The following is a 17,442-nucleotide window of genomic DNA, read 5'->3' as shown; positions in this document are numbered from 1 at the left end:
TGTTGTTAAAATCAACTAATTCAAAAACAGTAATACGAATTAGGCGCAGAGCTAATTTCGGTCGTTCCGTGAGAAGGAATCTCAAACTCGCCAACACACGTGAGTCCAAATTTAGCATCACCGCATCCCATCCGACCCTAGCTTCCCGAACAGTGTGTTGACGATTTTTCCCGTCGTCAACTTGATTACCGTACCTATATAAAAGATTGAAGTACTGGCTTCGCTCCGGTCAGTCGATCGGTGGCTTCGGAACTGTGAAAATCGTTCGTCGGGTCGGAAAAGCACGTACAAACGGGCGCGTCTTCTGGCAGTCTACCACCCGTTCAAACATACTCGGGAAAACCCGAACATCGCGTGGCAGGTGGCGAAGAAAAACAACGCAGCATCGGTACGGGTCAGGGGTGTGCATGCCCCTCACCGGAATTGCTGCTCCATCGGCTCTCATCTCGCGTACACCAGCAGAAGGAATGCTCAATTCCGCCACAACCGTCAACAAACAAGCGCCGTCGTTCGGGCTTTAGCTATCTATAAGAAAGGACCTGTTTCGTGAGCGCTTCCCCAGCTAAGACGGCAGTTTACGGGAAACAATTGGCTGTACAGGAACACGGCGGAACGGGACACAAAGAGATTTTTTGTTTTAATTTCTTAGACTGCCTGACCCTCCGGGCTGTGGTGAAGCATTTTATGTGCGCTTTTGGGATGAAGTGTATGGGAGTCGGTGTTGGTGAAGTTAATTGTACAGTGTGACGAGAAGCATTCAGATAAGCTTATTATGTCGTTTCTTAAGAAAAGTGAAAGTAATCATTTTGAAGTGAATCATCATTTTGCTTAGAGAAAACGGAAAGTAAAATTACATTCGGTATCGTACGAGAGCACAACCTGACTGGAATATCGATGACGTACAGCGAAGCACATATCAATTCGGTTGGAATGTGAATATTATGCTATACATTATTTTGAAAAAAAAAGTGTTTTTGGTGAGATTGCACATAAAGTTTCTGCTGTGTCTCTACATTGGAAATTAAATACAAGTAAATAAACCAGCTAAGAAATGAAGTGAAAATTTTCTCAACCTGAGTGATACATTATACGTACAAACACAATTTTTCACGGTGAACCACAAGTTTGTCCTGCCTGCATCCGGGTTGGGAGAATAATGCGCAATGCTCATTTTATGTGGTTAGAACTAACAGCAGTCTTCTAAATTATGGTGAGTCATTTATCAGTGTTTACCCGCCACAAACCATACATAGAGTAGTTTCACTACTGTGATTTTCCACGATGACATCGTGATGAATTTAAAACAGTTAAATAGCACACACAAAAGATTTAGTTGTATAGATTTGTATGGCATTTATTTTCAAAGACAAATGATCAGGAGTCAGTGTACTGTTTGGAGTAGAGCATCGTGATTACCAAAACTAAGTTCTATTTGATGAGCCAACTGATAAAAAAAAACCCTTACCCGACCAGAATTTAAAACTCAAAACTTTTTGCGACTACAGCCTAATTACGATAGCCTCCGGTTCTTCCGTTTCATATAGAAAGAACTTTCCCCCTATTTACTTAGGTTCGCCATCCGAAAAATTACGGTACAGAAAAATTTCAGCCATGTGGATTAGGTTTCTTTCAAGTATTTCCTAGTGCCAAAGCAAACCACACTGTTTTTTTGTACATTCAGCATGTTCCTCTCATGACAGATATATGGATACCATTTCCCAGCAGTTTTCTTTTTGCCAGAGTTTAAGGAACGTTTAAATATTATGGCGGGTTTGTTCGAAACGGTTTTTCTCACTATGCAAATTAGATTTATCGTGTTCAGAAGGACGGTGCAAAACGCTATCATTCGCTATTATTTTACCCCAAGTTATCGGGAGTACAAATTAGTTCGGCCCGTTCCCAAAAGATGGCTCTGGCTGTTGTGAATATTGCACAGTAACAGCCGATTTCGATAGTTTCAAGAGGTTAGCCTTTTTATATTTTTGTTGCAAACAAGCCTTTAGATAGCAAAATATTAAACTTCATGATAATCTATCCACTAGTGTTTTGATAACAGCTGATCGTGTCAGACGAGTTCTAGTTCCCATCAATCTATGGAAAAAGACGAGTTTCGTGTCCTGAATTGCGAAATGAATAATTTGCAGTATTGATTGGGTTCACCATCCCCCGTATTCTCCAGACCTGGCCCCCAGTGACTATTATCTATTTCCAAACCTGAAAAGGTTTCTCCAGGGAAAGAAAGGTCATTGCTGAAACGGAAGCCTATTTTGAAGGCCTTGACGAATCTTTTTTTTTCAAAGGTCATCAAAATGTAGGAGAACCTTGCTCAAGTTCCTGACATTGCTCCTTATGATTACTGATTCCTGGCTTCAAATTTGGATCACCTCAAAAGGCGAGACATTTTTTCGAGATGGAATTTGAAAATTACTTGAGAGGTGGGAAAAAGTAGTTGCTAGCGATGGACGATACTTTGATTAACCTTCAATTGCTTTGTATTTTGAAATGAATGCATTTTTGACCCCAAATAAATGGACAGAATTAATTTGTACTTCGAATACCGTTTTGTTTTAGAAAGTATACAAATGTAATTATTTAATGTAAAATCGAAGTACCTATAGAAGAAACAGAGTGTTGTGTTGTTCAATTTACAATGATTGATGCACGGAACGACCGAAATTAGCTCTGCGTCTAATTCGTATTACTGTTTTTGAATTAGTTGATTTTAATAACAAAATTTTAAAAATAACTATGAAATTATTTAAAATTTAGGATTTACTTTGCTGAAAAAAACTCTTATTTTTAGAGAATGTGTTTAGTTGGCAAATACACTGGACACAAAGCAGCAATATTTCAATCCAACACGAAATTCTCATTGACAACTAATTTTGTTATTGAAATCAGAAAATTTGTTTCTATTTATCTATCACCATCATTACTGACGGACAGCACAAAAAAACAAAAATGAAATTGGTTTAATAAACAAGTTTAACAGATCGGCTGAAAAGTTCGTATCGTTTCTATGAGAGGGCGCCACTAGAATTAAATCCATACCATTTTCAGTTAGTACCAACCTTCAAAAGATACGTGTATAAATTTGACAGCTGTCTGATTATTAGTTTGTGAGATATTGCATTTTGAGTGAAGCTACTTTTGTTATTGTAAAAAAATGGAAAAAAAGGAATTTCGTGTGTTGATGAAACACTACTTTTCGATGAAAAAAAGTGCCGCCGTTACCAAAAAATGGCTTGATGAGTGTTATCCAGACTCTGCACCGGGCGAAGCAACAATTCGTAAGTGGTTTGCAAAATTTCGTACTGGTCATATGAGCACCGAAGATGATGAACGCAGTGGACGTCCAAAAGAGGCTGTTACCGATGAAAACGTGAAAAAAATCCACAAAATGATTTTCAATGACCGTAAAGTGAAGTTGATCGAGATAGCTGACACCCTAAAGATATCAAAGGAACGTGTTGGACATATTATTCACGAATATTTGGATATGAGAAAGCTATGTGCAAAATGGATGCCGCGTGAGCTCACAATCGATCAAAAACAACAACGAAAAACCATGCTGAAATTGAACGAATTGGGCTTCGAATTGCTCCCTCATCCACCGTATTCTCCAGATTTGGCCCCCAGTGACTTTTTCCTGTTCTCAGACCTCAAGAGAATGCTCGCTGGTAAAAAATTTAGAAGCAATGAAGAGGTAATCGCTGAAACTGAGGCCTATTTTGAGGCAAAGGACAAATCGTACTACAAAAATGGTATCGAAAAGTTGAAAGATCGCTATAATCGCTGTATCGCCTCTGATGTCAATTATGTTGAATAATTAAAACGAATTTTGGCAAAAAAATGTGTGTTTCTATTAAACGATACGAACTTTTCAGCCGAACTGTTATTAGCCAAAAAATTATGGGAAGTGTCAAAGCTAAACAATCCATTAAAAAGCTAAAAGGAACAGTCTTGAAATTACTTGCAAATTGTTTTTATGTTTTTCGCATGTGTTACGATACATCCATATATAAATTTCTAAACCGATGTGTAAAAATGACGTAAACTCTTAGTAGAAAGTGGATTTATTCAGAATTTATGCGCATTTGAAGCGATTGTGCGTAATAATGTTTTTACGCGGAACAGTGAAGTGAGTCTCGAATGTTGCACTTTAATTGTATATGGATTCGGTTTATGTTTTCCGAGTGCTCAAAGTTTTCAGTGAAAGAGTCGATTTCGCGAAGTCGAATGAAGAAAACAGCGATTAAGAAGAAAAGTTTTCAAAAAGAAGTTTATGTTTCGTTTATGTCTTTTTCTCCAAAACAAAATCGTATTTATACCTGCCAATATAGAAAAGACTGCCGCGAGTTAAATTTTTGGTAGTAGTGTGCCATCTAGTGACTAGGTGTTAACGTTTTTTTCGGTGACAGTGCGCTATATAGCTGCAAATTGCAGAAACCAATTCAACCATTTATGTTGGTTGAAAACAACGTTTTATTTCCCTAATTCAACTAAAAAATTAGTTAAATGGAAATGAAGTGTGCCTTAGCTAAGAAACGAAAGCACGTTAAATAGGTGAATTCAACTAAAAAAATAGTTATTTCAACTAATATTTTACTATTATTTAGGGAATGAGAATTAAAAAATCTAAATTAGCAAAGGTAGGATTTTTTTAGTTGTCTCAAAAAATAACTAACCAAAATCAGAAAATAAATTAATTTTTTCGCCAAAATGCTGATTTCGGTCTTTCCGTGTGACATTTTCCAAATAATATGAACCAATTTTGATAGGTCAATTTGGACCTGCTTCAGGATTGTAGTTCAATATTCATATTGAAATATTCATAGTTCCGAGTTTAATATTCAAAGTATTAATTCTTCGCTAGTCGCTACTTTTCCCATCTTTCTGGCATTCATCGATACCCTTTTTTACCTTTTTTATGAATATACTAAGTGTACAACTTTGCTTCCGCCGTTTTTTTTCCAAAATTTAAAGCTTTATTGCGGAAAAGTGCTTACAGATGTATTATTCAAATTATTGTCCGTCGCTAGCGACAACTTTCTCCCATCTTTCCGGAAATTTTCGGATCCCGGCTCGAAAAAAGGAGTCCTCTTTTGACGCTATCCATGAAGCAATCCATTTTTCCAACTCTTCGAAGGATTGAAAATGTTGATCTGCCAGGCCGTGTGCCATCGAACGGAATAGGTAGAAGTCAGAAGGGACGACATCTGGGGAATACGGCGGGTGGGGCAAGACTTCCCATTTCAGCGTTTCCAGGTACTTTTTGACCACTTTTGCGACGTGAGGCCGAGCATTGTCGTGTTGGAGGATGACTTTGCCATGTCGCTCTTGATACTGTCGCCACTTTTCTTTTAGCGCGCGACTAAGGCGCATCAGTTGCGTTCGGTAGCGATCTCCTGTGATGGTTTCACCCGGTTTTAAGAGCTCGTAGCAAATTGTTATTCATCTTTGAAGGTTTTTTCTCTTCCACCATCATGTTTGTCTTCGATATCGAAATCAAAATTTTTAAAACGTTAAAACAACTCCCGGCATGTTTTTTTACTCAGAGCAGCATCACCGTAAGTTTCTGAAAGCATTCGAAGCGCTTCAGTTGCATTTTTTTCGAATTGTAACAGAAAAGTAAAACTTCCCGCAAATGGCGAGAATTGGGCACATAAACAGACATTTTCTAGCGTGAATAATACGAAAACAATAACAACTGTCACTGAAACGACGATGACAATTCGTTAGGCACTGTACACACTCACTTCAAAGGCATTATCACTTATATGTGTTGACCAGCCTCAGCCGGTATAGCCACCTATCGGAAAACGGCGGAAGCAAAGTTGTACACCTGATAAAAAAATAGGTATAGAATTCGCTCAAACTTTAGAAAAATTTTCCGAAGCCCCCCAATCGATTCAGCTCGACGAACTGAGTAAATGTCCGTGTGTGTGGGGTTTTTTTTTTACAAGGTGAAATGCATTTGCGCACAGAGTGTGGGACTATCCACAGGACTACCACTGTATAATTGAAACTACCCACTAAAACACCTAGGATCTCCAACCCTACCTCCCCAGAACTACCGTTAGGTATTACTTCGGTCTGGAAGGCTATCGGTACTCAAAGCACCCTTCCCGGACTTATGCATCGTCATTGACGTCTGCGTCATTCTCTCCCACATTTTGGGCCATTTATCTCTCGATTTTGAGCCACTCATTTCGCTACAGGGGATCGACCAGGAGGATGTCGAGGTCGGTCCGGCGTTTCCGGTTGGAGCCTAGCTTCCGGTTCGCTGGCGCCTCGACGACCCAGGGCTGGCCTACGTCACGAACTACTCGGCTAATCCCCGACGATGGATCTAACCTGCACTGACGGCAAAGTTCCCCGACGATGGAAGTTTCGCCGGGACCGACACTTCCGAAATCCGTGAACGGTTCAAACGGCAGGATGCCTGGGTCGGTTCAGTGATTCCGGCTGGAGGATGGCTTACGGTTCACTGGTGCCCCGACGATCCATACCGCAGTTACGTCGCAATCTACTAATCTAATCCCAGTCGAAGTATCTTGACAACGCCGACGGAGAGCTCTCCGACGAAAGAGTTTCTCCCGACACCGAATCTCGTGCTTTGTACACGGGACACTCGAATGAGTGCTGAGGTCGCTCCAATGATTCCGGTTCGAGGATGGCTTCCGGTTCACTGGTGCCCCGACGATCCATACCGGAACTACGTCGCAATATACTCGTATAATCCCCGGTGAAGAATTTAGACTACACCGACGGAGAGTTCCCCGACAATGGAAAAACTCCCGAACCGACGCTTGTTCGCTGATCCCTCTTTAGCGGCCAGCGGTCGCGGCTGCCTGTTGTTCTGCGCTCCAATTCCGCTGCAAGATTCCCGCTATCTGGAAGGTCGCGGTCGACACTGCGTTCCAGTTCTCCTCGCTGTGGCTCATCCTCTGGACTAGGTTCTCTGGTGTAGTTTCTCTACCACATATATGCAGTAGACCATTCATTTGTGTCGCAAACAGGCACGATAGGCAAACAGGACATGTTCTGCAGTCTCAAGTTCATTTGGGCAGCCAGGGCAAACAGGAGATGTCGCGTGGCCGAACCTGTGGAGGTACCACCTAAAACAACCGTGACCTGTGAGGGACTGCGTCAGGCTAAAGTTTACTTCGCCGTGGGGTCTATCGATCCATCCAGAGGCTCTTGGAATGAGCCGATGTGTCGACCTGCCCCTGGTTGAATTGTCCCATTTCCTTTACCATTCGCGTAGGGAGGCTGCGTTGGCAGTCCTTCGGGCGTTCCTGTCCCTCTGCGTATCGTTGCACTCCGCGTCCTCCTTGATGAGCAGCCCAATAGGCATCATGTACGCCACCACGAAGGCTGCGTCTCCAGATATCGTACGATACTTACTGATCACACGAAGACACATCAGTCTGTGCGTGCTCTCCAGCAACTTTGCGTTGTGTTCCACCTGGAGTGCCGACGCCCATACCGGGCTGCCGTACCTGAGGATCGAAACTGCCACTCCTGCCAATAACCTGCGTTTGCTAGAACGCACCGGCGAGTTATTGGCCATCATTCGCGAGAGCGCCGCAATGGCAATTGAAGCACGTTTACAGGCATATTCCACGTGCTTGTCGAAACTGAGCTTGTCGTCAAGCATCACTCCCAGTTGCTTCAGTGATCTCTCGGAGGGGATCATGCAATCACCAGCATGTGCCGACGCCTCTTGTTCTGATTTTCTGTTGTTTACCACCATCATCTCTGTTTTATGATACGCTAGGTGCAGTTTCCTGCTACGCAACCAGTCTTTCACCATGCTGATCGAGTGTGATGCGCTCAGTTCGACCCAACAAGCACTATTGAACGCATTTTTGACATCAAGCGTTACTACCGCGCAGTAGGCATCACCCCATGGGTTGGAGTTGGCATACTGACACAGGTTATCAAAGCAGGCTTTTTTGCTTACACGAATAGCCGCGAATAACCATTCGAATCAGTTCGAGCTCGCATCTCAGCCAACACAGTCGAAAATCGTTTGCGGTCGAAGCAAAAGAAACAAAGACAATACAGTGCAGTGAACAATAGAGTGTACGGAATGGTCAAATACGATTTAACAAAGCCTGAAACTTGGCCAACAAGGCCAAATTCAATTTGTATAGATTTCAAGCGTTGCAAAGTTAGACCAGCAGCAAATGAAATTGAAATCTTACTTAAAGAACGAATGCATCTAGACGCTAATAATGTAAGTGAGATTCAATTCAACAAGGCGTCTAACTGTGTGTACATTATGTTTAAACGTGAAAGCGATGCAATTGCATTCGCTTCGGTTAACAACGAGGTGCACAGCGTTGAGTGTGACAACATTAAATACAAAATTCCTGTGCACATGGTGGACAATGCCATACAAGTACGCGTGCATGACCTTCCCCCGCAGTCCACCGATGAGTATGTTCGGGAAAGTATGTCGCAGTACGGTGAAGTTCTTTCCATCGAAAGGGAAGTATGGCGGAATTTTTTTCCGGGTATCCGGAATGGCGTGCGAGTGGTACGTATGCAACTACGTAAAGCAATTCCATCTTACATCATTTGTAATCAAGACGGGAAACATCCGTGTAAAACGCTGATTACGTATGAAAATCAACTGGTTACATGTCAGTTTTGTGAACAACCTGCAAACTACGGTAAACCTTGCACTGAAACTGCGAAAAGAACATCTTCAACAAAAGACAAGGTCAACCGTTCAACAACGAAAACTAGTGAGCGTAGTACTCCTGTTTCACCATCAAACCAACCAACAACTGCAACCAATGTACAACAAGGCGCTCCTACAGCAACTAGCAACGAGCTCAAGACTGCGAACAACAAGGAAAACGAAAAGAAGACTGAAATCAACAACAAAACCATCGATGCGGCAATGGAGGACGAGACGAGCCACGAACAAAGTGCCCCTCAACCCTCGCAGGAGGAAAATGGAAGCTCTTCTCCTCCTAGAAAAAGAGTGACAACGAGATCCACTTCGAAAAATTTTTTATTTAAAAAATCGGCTAATTCGGCCACGTAAAGCTTGTACGCAAATAGGCCTGAATAAAAAACATATTTTAAATAAAAAAAAAAAACCATTCGAATCAGTTCGTAGAGATCAGCAAATGCGCGTGTGACAAATAATTTCACTCAATTTTCTCAGAGATGGCTCAACCATTTTCTACATACTCAGATTCATATGAAAAGTGGTATACTCCCAAACAAGGTTCCTGAATTTCAATTTGATCCGACATCTAGTTCCGGAACTACAGGATGATATGCCAAACGAGATTGAAATGATCATTCTTTCTCGTAGAAGGTTGAACCGATCTAAGATTCAAATGAAATTTAACTACTATTTAAATTCAAATGAAAGGTTTAAAATCCTATAAAACATCTTGCTTTTTAGTCAGATCCGACTTCTGCATTAGGAGATACAGAGTGATTAGTGTGAAAATGTCCATTTCACATAAATTAATCAGGTTTATCGGATTTGCAGATTTGGATAGTCGATAACCAAATAATTTAACTGACTTCGGCTACACGTACTTTCGCAGAATCGTTTCTCGAAAAAGACCAAATCGAGTTTCAAAACCAAAAATTTTAATAAAAGGACTTATGGTCCCATACAAAATTTAATGAAATTTGAATTTTATCCGATTCCGACTTCCGATTTTGGAATTACAGGGTTTTTAAAAGTTTTTTGAGTTCTTAAAATTCAAACCGATGTAGAAAATGATAATCCAAAAAAGCTTTAAAGTTGGACTTAAAACTATTGCAATTTATTCGTCATATTAATTTATGGTCATACGAATCGTTTTGGGTTATGCTGGTTCCTGAATACCGGCTCATTTACTCTTTGTTGGCATTTTGTTATCAGAAATCTAATGTGTCCTCCCCACATGCATTTGGAATCAAACCACACCCCAAGGTATTTGAAAGTCAAAACCTGTTGGATTATTCTTCCCATCATATGAAGCTGAAGCTGCGCGGGATCATGCTTTCTAGAAAAGACGACCAGCTCTGTTTTCTCCGCAGAGAATTCGATACCCAGATGAACAGCCCAAACGGACAAGTTATCTTAGGTATCTTGCAATGGTTTTTGCAGATCAACAGCTTTGGGTCCAGTAACTGAAACCACGTCATCATCTGCCAATTGTCTTAGTGTACATGGGGTTACAAGACAGCTGTCAATGTCATTCACGTAAAAATTATAAAGGAGCGGACTGAGACATGAGCCTTGCGGGAGACCCATGTAGCTAATTCTGAATGTTGTCAAATCGCCATGTGAAAAATGCATGCGTTTCTCTAACAAAAGGTTGTGCAAATAATTATTTATAACCGCTGGGAGTCCATGTTGGTGGAGCTTGTCTGAAAGAACATCAATGGAAACTGAATCAAATGCTCCTTTAATGTGTAAAAATACAGATGCCATTTGTTGCTTCTGAGCGAAGGCAATTTGGATGTCAGACGAAAGTAATGCAAGGCAATCATTCGTCCCTTTATTTCTACGGAAGCCAAACTGAGTATCTGACAACAAACCGTTCGTCTCGACACTTAGAATAATCGTAGAATCGTAGAATAATTTTTTCGAACAATTTTCTGATGCAAGACAACATCGCAATGGGTCTATATGAGTTGTGATTGGAAGCTGGTTTCGCCGGCTTTTGAATGGCGATAACTTTCACTTGCCTCCAGTCAGGTGGAACAAAATTTTGCTCAAGAAACTTGTTGAACAATTCCAACAAACGTCTTTTTGCGAGTTCGGGCAGATTCTTCTCCAAGTTGAATTTAATTCTCTCCAACCCAGGAGCGTTATTGTTACAAGACATGAGTGCAATGGAAAATTCCATCATTGAAAAGGGGCTATCAATGGAGCCATTGTTTGGAAAAGATTCCCTAATAATGCTATGCGTAGGAACAGAATCTGGGCAAACTTTCCTCGCAAAATCAAATATCCGTCGGTTCGAGTAGTCCTCACTCTCAGACCATCCCCTTGATCGGTAACATTACCGATACAAGTGACTATTATTGCAGATTGCTTTGTAAACTCAATGTATAATGCAGTTCCTTGACCAACTTCCGTTTTAACAACATGCAAAATTTTTCTTCCAGTTCATCACCATTCGTTTTCGTTTTAACGTTAATGAAAGTAGTATTATTTCTTCAACGTTTTCATCTGTTTTCATCAAAAGAAATAGGACACGTTTTGCACTCTAAACATCTACATAGACGTTTCTGTACAAAAATCAATATTAATGATTCTAATATTGCAAACAATGGAGACCACACAAAAAATTGCTGGTCACGGTAGAACTCCGTCATCCATTATACACACTAACATGAAAAGCTTTTTCAGACAAATGACATGAAGATTAGAACATTAACAATGATTCAGTATTTTGTCTGTTTCAGGTAGGAAAAACAGTAGTGCACTACACGTACTAAAAGCTGAACTGAGCTCACATCATCTGAGGCACCTCTGAAGAGTAGCGTGTTCATCGCCTAGTACAGAGCTGTGGCAAATGGCAGCCTGTATCCGTAAGGTGAACGTAACGTTGAACGATTTAATCTTGATTAATGTGTCATTTCGCGTGTGAATTTCCGTGTGAAACGGTCGGCAGTTGCCGGTGAAATAAAAAACAAGTGAGCAAATCAAGTGATTATCTGGATGATGAAAAACCTCGCTCCATCAACGTTATGAATCGGAAGCCGGTGTAAAAGTGACTTTCTGACCTCGATTCTCATCATCCCGAAGGGTGGAGGAGGCGAAAGGTCGAATTACAAAACGACACGAGGTTAGCCGGACCGCCCGGACAGATGGACGGTTTTGATTTACTGGCCCCGGCTGAAGGGTGGTGAATTTGTTTGTTCGTCGAAGCAAGCCAGATGATTTTCCTGGCTCGAATAAACTGAAGTGGTAAGTGAGTTTTGATACGTTTTCTAGATAAGAAAAATAAGAATTCTAATTCCGAGCTTTCCAAGAAGGGTCTCCGTTGGAGACTGAGAAAGGTCACAATTAGGCGTATTATAAAGTTATTTTTTTGTTTCGATGTGGTTCGATGACGAACAGTCCATGAAAACAAAAACTCGTAATGGAAAGAAAGTTTGTAATTCGATGTAATCAAATTGATCTTTTTTTTGCAGAGGGCCACTTTTACTGCAATCCTATGCATAAAAGTGAAAATTCACTTCGGGAATGTTTAGGGTTGCCATCTCGGATACGTCGCTCGTTGAAAAGCAATCTATATATAAAACCTGCCTTAATCCACCTAGTGGTGTAATGATGCCTTTATCATATTACTTTTAATAAGAAAAAAATACTAGAAGATTCTGTCAAGAAATATGTTTTTCTGTCTTGAATAAAATAAAACACTATCTTTGGGTATGAACTAACATAACCTTTTCAATTTGTAAACAGTTATGGCAAGTTAATAAGAATTTTTCTTTATTTTGCATCGTCGCACTAGATGATTAAACACACTTTACTTTATAGATCTGGAACCGGAAGTCGGATGCTGATGAAGTTAAATAGCAAACTATGAGACTACAGGAACTTTTATTTAATCCTAAGTTTGTGGGAATCGATCAAGTCATCTTCGAGAAAACTGAGTGAGTCTCATTTTTGACCACTATTTCAGGTACTTGGAACCAGTATAGCCGAAGTCGGTTTGTTTAGTAAGTAACTAATAAAGCCTACCAATTGAATCAGTTTCGAGCCAAATCTAGAAGAATTTTACACTTTTTTGCATCCTCGCTCTAAATAACGGTGTGCAATTTCAAACACACTTTATCATATGAAAGCATGATGAAATTCAATAGCAACTATGATATTTTTTATTTTATGAATGACATTATTTGACACATACTCACACACACAGACACATACATTACTCAGCTCGAAGAATTGTGGCGGATGATATAGAACACATATCCCTCTGGCCAAATTTTCATTAGTCAATTTTTCAAGTGGTTGCATAAACGTTCTATATGAGAAAGGTAATAAGTGTATCGTTATCATGACACTAACTAGTCGCCCTTATTCTTAATAACGTCGTATCGTTTTTTCCCTCGTATTTCATTTGTATTCCCCATAACGCTAGCAAAATCAAAGGTAGCTATGATTCGATCGAACCACATTCGATCGAAAAATCAATACGTCGTTATTCAGAATAAGGGCGAGTATGTACCATTTGAATAAAAGATTCACAAATTTACATCTTTTCACCTGAAGAATATAGATTTAAATGTGGCAACCATGCACGCTGTAAGAAATTGAACAAATCACGCTGCGAACGGATCAAAGCCGGTGGTATTTTCTTCTTATTTAGTACCAGCACGTATCGACGTGTACCGGTTTTGCATCGTAATTTTGAATAACGATTCGAATGTTTTGGCACTCATCGCCCTCTGATTTCGGAATCGGAAGTCGGATCTGGATGAAATTGCACAGTATATTTAAAGACAATGAGAGCTTTAATTTGAATCATGATTCGTGAAAATCGGCTTAACCGTTGCTGAGAAATCGAAGTGAGTTCCGTTTTTGAAGTTTTTCTTCACTATTATCGGTGCTTTGCGTAAACTGGGGACTAGTAGTTCCAAAATCAGTTTTATATAGTCCCTAACTAACAAGATCTGCCAATTAGATGAATTTAGCAGTAAATTGTATAAAAATACGCACCTCATTTCGCCATCGCTTATGAAAAAAATTCATGAAATTGAAAATTTTCACTAATCGCACTGTAATATAGGAACCGAAAGTCGGATTTGGATCATTTTTTTGGATACTTTTCAAAGAATTCTATTACCTTTCATTCGCTTCTTGTTTATGGCAATCGGTTGAGAAATTTTCGAGAAAATTGAGTTTGCATGTTTTCATAAATTTGCTCATATTTCCTTGTAATTCCGGAACCGAAAGTACAGGGTCCGGCACTCGAAGTGTAACCAATTAAAAAGGCCATACATTCAGTTTGGAAAATTACTTTTACTTAATTCAAAGTACAAAATGTGTAAAAATAATACAAAATTCAGAATCAATTCACTTTTGCTCGATATGACCACCTTTTGCCTTGACTATGGCCTTGAGACGGTCAAAAAACGAACCGCAAGCTGCCCGAATGTGACTTGCAGGTATTTTGGCCCACTCGCGGACAATAACTTTTTTCAGCGCCTCGAGACTGGTGTATCTTTTAGTTCGGACTTTGCTCTCCAAAATAGCCCAAAGAGAATAATCCATTGGATTCGCATCTGGTGAATTCGAGAGCCATTGTGTGGACGTGATGAAGTTCGGAACGTTGTTTTTCAGCCATTCTTGGTTCACTCGAGCTTTGTGAGACGGTGCCGAGTCCTGCTGAAACGTCCATGGTCTGCCACCGAAATGTTTGTCTGCCCACGGCTTCAAAGCAACCTCCAGAATACTTTCCCGATAATATGTCGCATTTACCTTGACGCCAGGCTCGATGAAAACGATTGGAGAGCGCCCATCTGCGGTTACAGCGGCCCAAACCATTATCTGTTGCGGGTGCTGCCTCCTGGTGGCCAATCGATGACTCAAATTCTCGTATGAACGGTCGGTCAAGTAAGCCCTATTGTTTTGAGAGTTTACGAATTGCTCAATTGGAAAAATTTTCTCGTCAGAAAATACAATGTTCGGAAATTGACCGCTTTCGGCCAAACGAAGCAACTCCTTCGCTCTCTCAAGTCTAACTTGTTGCTTCGGTGTGAGATCATGCGCCTTTTGGATCTTGTAAGGCTTGACCTTCAGATCATTTTTCAGTATGCGGCGGATGCTACGGTCGGATATTTTCAGTTCTTTTGCCATTTGATTGGCACTTCGTCGAGGATTTATTTCAAGTCGCTTCTTCACTTTTTGAACCATCTCACCTGACGTTGCAGTCTTTTGATGACCACCTCCATGACGTTTTGCGATGCTACTAGTATTATTGTAACGAGTTATGGTGCGATAAACAAAAACTTTATTCACTTTAAGGTGTTTGAGCTCACGAACAATCGCTGGTTGTGATTTTCCATCTAAATATAAAGCAATCACACTATTACGTTTTAAATCCATCACTGATTTTTTTTTGCGTTCACTTTTGGCAAAATGCTTTCTTGCGCTTGTAAACAATACAACTCCGAACTGTCATTTAGCAAATTTCTAGAGAGCTGATGCCCGTGCGTCAGCTGCGCGAGCGGTCTGAAGTTGGTTACACTTCGAGTGCCGGACCCTGTAGGATCCAAATGAAATTCAGGAAAATTGTATGAGGCTATAAAACCTTTCATTTGAATCTTAGTTTGTGAAAATCGGTTCAGCCATCTTTGAGAAACGTGTATGACTATTATTTTTTTGTTCATATCACCCTGTAGTTCCGGAACCGAAAGTCGGATCAGGATAAAATTTAATAACAGTCTATGGGACCATAAGACCTTTCATTTGAATCTGAGTTCGTGAAAATCTGTTTAGTAATCGCTGAGAAAATTGTGTGACATTATTTGTCACATAAATACATACAAACACACACAGACATTTTGTGATCTCGATGAACTGAGTCGAATGGTATATGACACTCCACCTCCCGTGCCTCGGTTGTAAAGTCGATTTTCACAGCGATTGGATAGCTTATCTATATGAGAAAGGCAAAAAGATGGTTTTTGTTCGGAGTATCTGTAACTAACTACAGATTTAATTACCGACAGCTTAACTGTGCGTGTGTGTTGCGCATTGCTTTGTGAGAGTGGGCTGATTAGTTCTGGTTAGAGCAAAATTGTGAAAATCTAATTGTTAGAGCAAAATATTACATACCTTCCTATGTGTTTCTCTTCTAATGGAATTCAAACATTACCCTAATGTTTCAATTGGTAATCAAAACTTGAACAAAGTTTTTTGTACTTTGCGAATAGTTTAATTATTTTTGGATATGCTCTGTAAATCGAAACGATGTAATAAAGTGTAGGATTTTCACTATGCCTCTCTAGAAGATATTTCAATATCAAGGGAAGAGTGTTCGATTACCGACACCTTTTTTATTTTAAGCTTATCACTTCTGACTAAGTGCAAATTATGCGGACATATATACATCAATGGAAAGCTAAAGTCCCTTGCTAACATGTGATTAAGAAACTAAGTTCATTTGATTGAAAAAACTTTATTATCAATTTAGTAAAGTGATACATTTTGGATATTTCAAAAAAGGTTACCGGCATCCCAAAAAATTTCGCTAAAAATGGAAAAATATAAGTGAAGACTGCAATTATTCAAAGAAAAAACGGAATTTAATCTTTCCGAAGGCGTTTTGGGCAAAAGTCTTCATTGTCTGATGGTGACTTCGCCTAATCTCTCTTGGCCGATGATTTGGATGGTGGCTTTGTTTCTTTGTATCTCTGCACATTATTGACAATTTTTCACGATTTATCGGAAAAAATGGGGTGCTAGTAACTGAAATCGATAGACATTTCAAAAATGGCGAAAAAAAACTTTGGTTGTCTTTTGGGACGAAAGGGACATTTTTGGTAGTATACCATTCTACCGTTGATTTCGAGTAGTGGCAAGAAGCAAGATCTGGCCAGAAGACAACAGGATCCTTGTGGCTTCGAATCATGGGTAGAAGTCAGAAAAGACATTGCACTCCGTTGCAAAACAAAAAGTGTTCTGTAAGTAGCAGAAACTTTACGTCTGCTTAGCGGTTCAAATTGAACTGCCGAAGTTAGCACTAAGCAGTTCAATTTGAACTGCTCTGCACTGATGAGTCAAAGACGAAACGTAAAACTAATAAAAACGGTTATGTGCCCTAGCACAAAATTGGGCTAACCCCTAAATGGGTAGAAGTCGTTTTTGTAAACATTCCTTGATGTATGTATTTCGCTGTTCATTGAAGCAGTGGTGATTAAAGGTTTCGAAATCTTGCCGCAGCTACAAATTGCTTCCCAGACCATAGCGCTCTTACCAAATTTTTCGACTTCAATCGATGTCTCGAACTGGTTTAACACTTGCCCTTCTCGCATCGTATAATATTGTGGTCCCGGCAAGGATTTGTAATCGAATTTCACGTAGGTTTCGTCGTCCATGATTATGGAGTTCAAATTTCCAGCAAAAATCGTATTGTACAGCTTTCGAACCCTCGGCCTGATCGATGCTTCTTGTTTCGGACAACGTTTTGGTTGTTTCTGCTTCTTATAGGTTCGAAGATTCAAACGTTCTTTAGCACGAAGAACATTTGACTTCGAAGTGCTCACTTTTTTGGCCACATCCCGAACTGAAACCTCTTTTTTTTGCTCGAACGCCTTCAGTATACGTTTATCCAACCTTTTTTCGACCCGTTTTCGGTTTATCCTCAAAGGTGTTATCCTCACCGAACTTCCTGATTGCATTTCGCACGGTTTTTTCCCTTACTACTTCCATTTTTGCTATCATTCTCAGTG

The 17,442-nt window shown here is 40.1% G+C and overlaps 2 protein-coding genes across 4 annotated transcripts in view; one reads left to right on the top strand and one right to left on the bottom strand.

Moving 5' to 3' along the window:
- Window positions 1-240: 240 nt before the first annotated feature.
- The window catches only part of LOC131428522 (arrestin homolog), a 365,484-nt gene continuing 348,282 nt past the window's right edge, over window positions 241-17,442 (top strand). Inside the window, exons 1-2 of one of the 3 annotated variants that reach the window (XM_058592517.1) lie at window positions 241-1,210; window positions 11,440-11,944. The gene's annotated coding sequence lies outside the window, so the exon portion shown is untranslated. Of the gene's footprint in view, window positions 1,211-11,422; window positions 11,945-17,442 lie in introns of all 3 variants that reach the window. The other 2 variants (XM_058592518.1, XM_058592519.1) reach the window with 2 other exon arrangements.
- LOC131428664 (uncharacterized) lies at window positions 7,256-7,819 on the bottom strand. Its single transcript, XM_058592709.1, has 2 exons — window positions 7,559-7,819; window positions 7,256-7,471 (listed from the first exon to the last, which is right to left on the bottom strand). The coding sequence occupies exons 1-2, from the start codon at window positions 7,817-7,819 to the stop codon at window positions 7,256-7,258; spliced, it is 477 nt and encodes a 158-aa protein (XP_058448692.1).

Source organism: Malaya genurostris, chromosome 2 (assembly GCF_030247185.1).
Source record: "Malaya genurostris strain Urasoe2022 chromosome 2, Malgen_1.1, whole genome shotgun sequence".
Classification (NCBI taxonomy): domain Eukaryota; kingdom Metazoa; phylum Arthropoda; class Insecta; order Diptera; family Culicidae; genus Malaya; species Malaya genurostris.
This window is presented reverse-complemented; position numbering and strand designations above follow the sequence as displayed.